At 48.7% G+C, this 9833-nt stretch overlaps 1 protein-coding gene across 1 annotated transcript; it reads right to left on the reverse strand.

The window, feature by feature from the left end:
* Positions 1-1406: 1406 nt before the first annotated feature.
* On the reverse strand, positions 1407-9474 carry LOC119462455 (presenilin-1). Its single transcript, XM_037723802.1, has 2 exons — positions 8041-9474; positions 1407-1682 (listed from the first exon to the last, which is right to left on the reverse strand). Exons 1-2 carry the CDS (start codon positions 9472-9474, stop codon positions 1407-1409), a joined length of 1710 nt encoding a protein of 569 aa, XP_037579730.1.
* Positions 9475-9833: the final 359 nt, after the last annotated feature.

The raw sequence follows: 9833 nt of genomic DNA on the forward strand, positions 1-9833 counted from the left end.
GGATAAAAAGTGAGAGAGAGTGGAAGGGAAAGAGACGAGCACAAACAAATTGCGTACACTATAAAGCGGTAGGGGGTGAACTATGTTGCGAGCGTCTTTTCATAAAGCCAGTCTCGTCTGAGTGTATGCTTCTGTAATGACCCGAATCTTTGTCTCTCTAGGAGACGTTCGTGCTTTGTCACTGACACATTCATAACTGGCTGATATGTAACACCGGACAAATGGTATTTAAAGCATACCGAGTTCGTCGAATAGCCTCATGGGCCTAGTTCCTTTTAGCTTCGGTCGCTTTTATGCAGGGCGTTGCATCAACCAGATATTAAGAATAAACGTTCTTCGACACTCGACAGTCTAACGTTTCTTTTAAAATGTCGCGATTACAAGTGTGCTGCAGAATTTGCAGACAGTATAGTTCTGTTCAGACATAAGAACGAAGAACCGCACCATATTGTCGAGGCGTGGCATATAAAAAACCATAGCACTGCAAGTCGGCCCTAGATTAACCTGCACAAAGAAGAATTGTCATACCTAAACAGGCATATTTTGCGAGTGCCCGCATGTGGGTATGACTGACTTATTTGCACTGCCTGCCCTTGAGCATGTGCAGATAAACTTTGTGTCTTCCTTGTTTGCCACCTGTGTTAGTTATGTAAGGTTTTATGGCGCAAAAGCAACTAAGGCTATGATGCGCCATGCGCAAGATGAAAATATATAATTTGATGAAAGTGCTTCAAGCAACAAAGGTCATTGCTATAAAGTTTAGTTAAAAAACCTGTTTCATCTAAAAACTTAAAAACATCGTCTAGACATACCAATGCATTTCCAGCTAGGATCAGGGAGAGATGAAGTGGTGTTATTGTTTTGTAAAGTTCATAAAAATATTTGTGCTTTCCTCCAACGCCGGACATGTTATTAAGATGTGATTCAAAGTTAGAGATTCTTGGCACGGATCACAAACCGCTTGTTCTTCATTTTTCAATAAAAAGTTATGTGCGAGATGTGTCTGTCCGGTGCGAACGCGACATAGAGAAACTTCCATGAAACGTTCCTGGTGGTATGATGTCTTCCACTCCCGCAGTATGGGCTTTACTATTTGTAGCTTCTTTTCCACCACTGTGTGACCGTTCATCTGATAGTCAGCGTTCGTGTTCTCCTTTTCGCTCCTACTTGTGTTCTATTGTCCGCGTTCCCTCTTCACGCTGAACACACCTATGTACCGCTTAAAACGGCATTTAAAGAGATACGAGAAGCAAGAAATCAACGCTAAAGCGGCGATAAAATGGCATAATTTATTTACAAGGTATTTCTACTTTTTTCATTGACAGCGATTGCGCTGCTTTTATGTGTGCGCTAATCTAAACGCGAAATACTAAACGGGAAGGGGGCCCGGACTTCCTATGCACCCGCTAGTAAAAGTTGAAGTCGATGGCTTCCAGGAAGGGGTCGCAGACAATGGCACTTGTGAAGTAGGCGGCGAGTCCCATGAGGATGGAGAAGGGCAGAGCGGGCACCGGTTTGCGGAAGATGACGAGCAACGCGACCGTGAGCAGCACGCCCACGAGCACGGACACGTAGCAGGCGACGATTCCGACAACGGTGCCGTGCCGGGAGGCCTTGCCCAGAAGCATGCTGTAGAAGATGAAGTCACCCAGGCCCAGCTTCAGGCCGCACTCCAGGACGTCCTGGTGAGAAAACGTTGCAACTTTTTCACTCTATTTTCAAAGAGGGGTAGGAGGAATAAATGGAGTGGGGCAGACAATCGGTGGTCCATTAAAGCTACAGAGCGGTTGCCAAGAGAAATGAAGCGTAGTCGGAGACGACAGCGAACTAGGTGATGCGATTACGTTCCGAAATGTTCAGGCTTCAAATGGTGCCAGCGCAGCTGGCACTGCACAAGGGTAATCGGAGATGGATGGAAGAGGCATTGGTAATGCAGTGGGCATAAACAAAATAATACTGATGAAAAAGAGGTCCCGCGAGTTCTTCGATCTTTAATATTGCGGTGATTTATGGTACACTGCTTTATAAATCATGCAAGACATGGAGTATGAACATGCTGTCTGCAAATGCTGTTTTCATCATCCAACTAGGCCGGGTTATCTTTCCGGTTTAGTGAGTTTCATTATTCCGTTGTGGGTGTTTATTCGCTTTGTTTTCTTAGCTAGCGCTTTGTTTTCTTAGCTAGCTAGCTTTCCTAATACCTATGGCACTGTTACGTGCGCATAAACGTATTTCTGTTGTTGTTTGATCTACTCCAATGAAACTTCTGCAAGCGATATGCTTTAGCCTACATAATTAAAACAGTGCAAATAATCGCAATCGCAACGAAGCACACACGCAGATGCGTCCCTCCACACACGTTATCTAATGTGTCTCTGTGTGTGGGTGTGTGTGTGGTTGCGAGTGGGCCTAATGGCGCTCTTTTAATTATATAGGATATTACCAACTAGCCTAACAGCAAGTTCTTATGCGATACGCTGTATGGCGCGAAATGTTACCTGTCTAGTTTATTTAGTTTAGATGCCCAAACTGTACGTCACAACAAACGCCTTCTGCTTCCCCAGTGCCAAAGTAGAAATAGTTTCCAAAGTTTTATTCAGTGGTTTCTCTTGCCGAAACCATGATATGATTATGAGGCATGCCGTAGTGGCGCATTCCGGATTCATTTTGACCACATGAGGTTCTTTAACGAGCAACCAATGCACGGTACACGGTCGTTTGTGCATTTCGCCCCCATCTAAATGTGGCCGCCACGGCCGGGATTTGATTCCACGTCCTCGGGCATAGCGCAAGGCCTAAACCACTTCATCATCCCGGCGGGTAAAGTAGAAATAGCTGTAAGTGTATTTGTGCCTATTACGATTATGTATGACATTATTGTATTTATAAACAAGCCAATAAAAATAGACACTTAGCGAGTGAGAAAGCGACATCAAGTGATAGTCAGGCACGCCGTTTAAAAAGATAAGGCATACAAAAAAACAGAACCAAACGCTTAACAACAGTTCCAGCGCCTGCTTTACCAGCTAATATATTATTCCCGGCATTTTATACATTGGCGCTAGCCCTGTGGTGTGCCCGTTTGTCCTCGTATGTTTGCGTCTCGGTTTTTGATCCAGCACGTACGAGCACCTCACTCAAACAACAGTGTATACCTGTGAACGCCCCATTTAGAAAGCCGTACCTTCTAACGTTTTTCGCCTACACTCAGTGGTATTTCATAAGTTATATTCGCCTTAAAATAGGCAAATACTGGTACCCTCGCTGGAAAACTAAGCTAATTAGTATAGTAAAGTAACAAGTTTGTAAGGGCCATGTCATATCGTGTTCTCTTTTCTTCTGCTTCTTGCCTAAAACCTTGTGGTGGCACGTGACCTTGATAACAGTATCGATACTTATTTTTGCTGCCTCAAAGACTTGAGCGAGCAGCGTTATCGGCGAGCTCTTACCTATGACGCCGCCGTGACTTGGAAGCCACTGAAATTTCGCGTGGTGTCCTTTGTCGGCCAAGATTCTCCTAAGTTCTCCCTAAATACCCCAAGTTTCCAAAACAACCAGCTGCACCACATGAACTCTTCACTCCACCTTGGCATCCCAACTGGACTCTGCCGACGCGAGGCCAGCCTGCTTTGTCGGCTATGGCTAGGAGTGGCTCTAATTAAAGTCCCTATATATAAAAAGTAGAGACACTCTCCTCCTCCGCCTTCCCTCCTCCTCGTTTCTCCTCTCTTTCGCGCTCCTTTTTCGACCGTTGCGCCGCCTACACCGCTTGAAACACGTGCACTTGTTTATCTTTCGCCGCTGAGCAGATTCGACGATCGCCGACTGTGTTCGTCGCTATCGTCGTGCTCCTCGCCAGTCGGTAGACGCTTCTCGGGCGAAAATGGCGATGGAGCGTGATCGTAAACAAACGCAGCCAGCGCCCGGGGGCTCGACGGTCCACGTGATGCCATTAGGCCAATACCGACGCGGCGTCGGCCTCGGACAGGGTGTGCGAGGAGGCGGCGACATTCTTCAAAGCGTGACGCTACTTTTTTATATAGGGGCTTTAGCTCTAACGAAGCATTTTGCTTTTCGCGATGGAATGGCTGACAATGCCTAGTGTGGGCTCTTCAACAAGCACCGCCTGACTGTCCTCGCTACAGTACAGAGACGATCGCTCGCTTTGATCAAAGACCATGTAGCGTCATCTTCATCGCGCACCATCATCTGTAATCATCGCGCCAGGCATTTCACGTGGCTCGAGTCACCAGCAGAAGAACCTGCTTTCGCTCTTGACCGGGCTGGTCGCCGCAGCCACCGCTCCGCTCGCCACCTTCCCGAGTAGGCATGACGAAGCGGCTGGTCGGCCACCCGACGCGTCTTCCTACAACCATTATCAGTGCAAATCGTTTTGCAAATACATAAGCCATCGCAGGTGAGGGTGACAAAGGCACTGCTACCATTTTTTAGGAACGACAGACATGCGCAAGCGTTGTAGCCTGAATTGGTGTCCGTTCTGCTGCAAGTGTTCGTTGTGCTGTGATAGTCTGTAGTGATAGTAACCTGCATTTGGTATTGTCTGTGTCCCCAGCTCTCTCTCTACTTTCTTATCTGTCTTACCTCCCCCTCCCTTGTTACCTACGGTAGGGTAGCAAGCCTGATTTCCCGTTCTGGTTAACCTCCCTGTCTTCTTCCTTTCTGCTGTCTCTTTTTCTCCTTTCGATGTGGCCAGAAGTTCAGCAGGGAATGCAGTAACGCAGAAGTCATACAGGGGAAGTAGTGGTTCACACATTCTATGTTTCCGAATATATTTAGACAAGTACTTCCGACTGACTACCAGTAGTACACGTAGGTACCTTTATTTTTTCATTTTTTTTTCTCTTCTTTATTCAAGAACACCCCTAAAGGCCTACAGATGAGGGTATTACATAGAAAGGGGGGGGGGGGGACATAATTGATACAACTTATCACTTAGATACACAGTTATACAATTAGTTGCATTATATTGTCTACAAAAGCTTGAAAAGGACACATAAGGAAAAATAAAAACAAATTAGATGAACGAATCTTTAAAAAATTACAAGATATCATGAGCAATTGGCAATTATTCAAACACACAAAATAATTACACTGCGACATACATTTGCGCACTACGGAGAAAAAAGCACTGGCTCTGATATGAATGAAAACACTGGCTGAGAAAAGCACTTGTGAATAGAAAAGCGCTAATTGTCATATAAATAGACATGGAAAACTATGATAATAAAACACGGTCCATAACAGAACAAGTGTAACACGTAAATATTTATTACAGGGACGCTTGTTTGTTTATTTGTTTGTTTTGGAGCTTCGAGGAGGAAAGGTAACGTGTGCGCACAAATAATAGAGAGTGTGGCAAAGTGATTAAAAAAAAGTTAAAATTATGTTCTGGGGTTTTACGTGCGAAAACTGCGATATGATTTTGAGGAACGCCGTAGTGGGGTACTCCGCATTCATTTTGACCACCTGGGCTTCTTTAACGCGCACCCAATTCAAGGTACACGGGTGTTGTTTTTGCATTTCGCCCCCACCAAGATACGGCCGCCGCGGTCGGGATTTGATCCCGCGACCTCGTGCTTAGCAGCGCAATGCCAAGGCCACTGAGCAACCACGGCGGGTGACAAATTGATTCCCCTGTTATGGAAGGACTATTGTGTTCACTGTGGTGCATGACGGAATAATGCCGCGCATGACAGAACTTTCTTGTTCCGTCATGCGGACATTCTGAACGGCAAGCCGAAAGCTGCCACGCTGAATTTTGCACACGGTACCCCATACCACGGTCAGAATGCAACAGCGTCAATTGCGCCAGCAATTCCTTGCAGCTTACAATAAAAACAAAATGCTTTGTCCGTGCTCTAACCTGCGTTGGCGGATCGCCTGCGCAGATTAACACCAGCGTGTCATGCATATGGTCGCCAGTAAACGAACCACTGCAAACTGACACAAATGTGGCGCAGCGATCGTCCAGCAATCGGGAGTGGAAGCCACAAGTTTTGCATTCATATTTTGTTCACTTCAGATTCAATTCTGCGGCTGAGTGTCAATGAGAAAATGGTTTGCCTCACCTCGGTACACTTCACGCATTGCTGTAGCCACGTATCGTGCGCGCTGTTTCCACGACTTCCCTCGTAATTGTGCGAATATTATTGCTTTACATATTCGATTGTGCCCTGATTAAGAGCCGTTAGTGAACAAAGTTTATCTCTCTCGTATAGTGTCTACGGAGCGTTAGGCTCTTCCACTTTTGCACCGAGCAACATAGAGAACGTTTTACGAATACGTTCCAGCGGTTTCGTTGGCAAATAAGATTTTGGTATATAAGTCGCGTTGAAATGTTTCGAGCCAAGCGGAGCGCCTGAACTTTCTACTATAGTATTATTACCAAGCTGGAAGGAGCACTCTGCGAAAAATCTCGTCCACAATAACCACCTTTGTCAACGTGTAGGGTTTTCGCGGTGTAATAGGAGATGACACGAAATAAGATGGCAGCATTCTGTCTGGTTTTTTTGTTTTTTTTTTGTTTGTTTTTTTTTGTACCCGCCCATTGGGTGTAGAAACCAGCAAAGCTCGCGAGCAATGAACCACCACTCGTCTCACCAACTCTGTGCATGTGAAAACTACGATAGCAAGCGACCAATCGGCGATCCTCCTTAGTCCACCGCTAATCCTCCCTGCGCGCGACATTGTTTTGAATGTATGGATCATGGATGCCTAAAGGCAACGCCTGCTTGCTCTAATTCACAATGCCGGTTCTTGTTTCTGATTGCCTTAACCAGACAAGTGGCCTTCGACACATCGCATAGACTCGCTGTGACAGTATTATGCAAGTGCCCAATCTGAACATCTCAAATGGCCTGCACTCGGAAGTGGCGAAGTTCACAAAGGATTTTTGTTTGCAAGTGCTATTTGCCATTGGCCGCTAATATTATGCCCAGCATAAGTAATGGCTGGAATTCGCTATATTTACATACAGTTCTATAGTGTAAGAAACGGTTCGTGAACACATGCCTAGGTCACTTGCACACGAAGAACGGTCTGCGGACAACGAAAGAGGATGCTCTCGTGCTCTGGGCAGCGCGTGGCGGTCATCAGTGGCGAGCAGCAGTGGCAGTGGCATACCTCCATTGAGCAGTGCCAGCTGTCATGCCATAGACCTGTCGTAGAGATTGCGACAGTAGTGCCAAAGTTTGCCGTGGTTGCACGCGGTTAAACCAAGTTTGTGGAGCGATAGCACGGTTTTGCTTGCTTTGGGAAATGACACGCTGCTCGGCGCCGTCAGCAACTACCGCATCTACAACTGCACCACAAGACAGAACACAGACGCTGCTCGGCGTGGCAGCAGCAGCGAGCGAATTGGCTTTCATGCTGCGTCTCGCTTCAACGCGAACTAAGCGTCGAAAGCACAGCGCATACGAAGCTACCAGCACTTGGCGCACTTTGTACACATCGCAGATCGCTTTGAAGATGAGGCCCGCGCTACCGCGCACTTTGTCCACATCGCAGATCGCTTTCAAGGTATGGGCGCCCATGCGGCGTACGCAGCAGCCGCCGTTAGTGGCAGGCGAAGTCTCATTATTGACCTTGGCTGAGCTCGAAGGTCAGATTTACGGAACCAGGCGTTTTCTGGGTTTGTACCTGGAGTAGTAGAACCACGGCCGCTGGATAAAAAAAAAACTTTTTTTTCATCCAGCGGCCGTGGTAGAGCTATCGCTACTAGTCCAGGCTACTAGTGGCTTGAAATTGTTTGGCTGACTCGATTATGTCGTTTTCCAATGAATTCAAATTCAATATATACAGGATGTATTATATGACTCTTCTGGCACACTACTTTACCTATATGGATAAGTATAGGTTTGGAGAAATTATAGTGCTACTCTTTGCCAACTACTGTAGTAAGACTTCCTTGTTAACTTCAGACGCATAACAAGGAAGTGCCAGTTCCTGGCGACAGCGCGCTAAAACGCTTTGAAGCGCTCTTAACGCTTCAAGCCATCCTAGGTATAGCAATGCGCGTACCTTGCTGCGTCCGTGACTCTGCTCAGGTCCCGGACTGCGGCGAGGCGGAGACACCGCAGACTTCAACCCAGGGCGAGTGGAGCCCTGTCGACGCTTCGCAGGCGTCGAGCAGCCGCTGCGCGCACCGCCACGAGTTCCGAACGAGTCCTCCGAATTGCACGACGGCGTGAGCGAGAACTGCTCGTGGCGACGCCCGCCGCGTCGCCAGTGGCCGCCCACTGAAGAACCTGCCGCCGACGAGCCGTCCTTGCGAGTGTCCCCACCGTGGTCAGCACACGTCGTGACCGCTACCTGCGTCGTGCATATATCCGGCTGCCCCGACATGGCTGACACCAGGCAAGGCTGAAAAGTCGAGATAGGAACTTCTTTGCATCCGTTGTCATTAGGCCGTGCGATATTATTGTACTCTGTGGTGGTTCGTGCCTCACTACAGCTCCCCGCTGGATGTTCATTAAAAATTAGAGTGCTGGCAGACGTTGGCGTTTCTCGCTCAACTCCTCGCGGGTAGCACGAGGCACCATTGACGTGTCTTGGGATCGCAAGCAGTGCGCCGGGCGCTCTCGTATTGAAAGGTCGCCGCGTGCCCGACCGAGAGCCTCGAGCGAAGTGCGACCGCAGGCGTTTCCTCGACGTGTTACTCCTTCCCGTAGTCTCAGCACCTCGGCGCGCTGTTTCGCCGGCTGACAAAGCAATCTCGTAGCACCAGGCTGACGTCGTGGAAAAGACGAGGGCGGGGAAAAGCGAGTCGTTCCTTTCCTTCGCGGTCTCGATGAGAATTCGCGTTGGACCTTGGACACAAAGCACGGCGAACACGTCCCACATGGACACCAGCACCAGGAGGATCCAGGACGTCCAGTTCGGGAAGACTTCTTCAATGGCGACGGCCATCAGAACGGACACGTAGATGAGGTAGCAGCGCTGCACGAGGCAGGGCGCATCGCAGTACAGCGCCGCGACTCCGAGAATGCCCACATTCCACGTGACCAGCGCACAACTGAAGTGGTCCGCGGGGACGCCCAGGAAGAACAGCACGCGGCCCGCGTAGTAGTGGCCGGCCAGAAACAGCAGCAGCGCGGAGCCACTCATGAGCCACGCCCTGACGACGCGGTAATGGCCGCCCTTGTAGAGGTACGCGAGGGCACAATTGGCGATCATGATGATCAAAAGGAAGCCGAACGCGTTGGTGAACGCGTTGATGAAAAGCGCGGGTTCGCCTTCTCCTTCTGGTCCGACCCCTTTGTCCGTGTGGCTCACGTAGGTGATCTCGAAGAGGGAGCGCTTGGTGTACGGCATGATTCTGGCCAGGGCGGCGACGCTGAACATGCACACGGAGACCGCTTCCACCACGGTGGTCGCTTGGCTCGCGAGCCGCTGGTATTGCTGCGCCGTGAAGGGGTTGGTGGAGCGCGGCGATTGGCATCCGTCTCGGTCCATTGCTATTCTTCTTCGTCGTCGTCTTCATCAGTGACTGCGTGCCCGTGCGCTCGAAATTAGCGACAACTGCGCTCCATAGCGGCGTCACCGTGGTAGGAAGCTGCGCCGCACGTAATATGCTGCACCGAAAACTGGAATAAACAAACCTGAACGACAATAAAGCTGTAAGGAATACCGATACCAGCATTTTCGAATCACTTTTTGCCAGTATTGTAAACGGTTATAGTTATTTCAAGTGCGTGTGAAGAGAGAGAAAAGGGACGAAAGACAGGTTAAACAGACTCGCGTCCAGTTTGCTACCGTTCACTAGGGAAAGGGAATATGGGACGACAAGATAGAGGAGAGAGAGAGAAATAGCA

The sequence above is a fragment of the Dermacentor silvarum genome, chromosome 8 (assembly GCF_013339745.2).
Source record: "Dermacentor silvarum isolate Dsil-2018 chromosome 8, BIME_Dsil_1.4, whole genome shotgun sequence".
Lineage (NCBI taxonomy): Eukaryota > Metazoa > Arthropoda > Arachnida > Ixodida > Ixodidae > Dermacentor > Dermacentor silvarum.

Bases quoted from the DNA above. Each gene is read 5' to 3' on its own strand.
- LOC119462455 (XM_037723802.1), bottom strand. From the start codon at position 9,474: ATGGACCGAGACGGATGCCAATCGCCGCGCTCCACCAACCCCTTCACG. The intron at 1,683-8,040 runs GTACGCGCATTG...TTTTCTCACCAG, and splicing joins AGAGTCACGGACGCAGCAAG to GACGTCCTGGAGTGCGGCCT.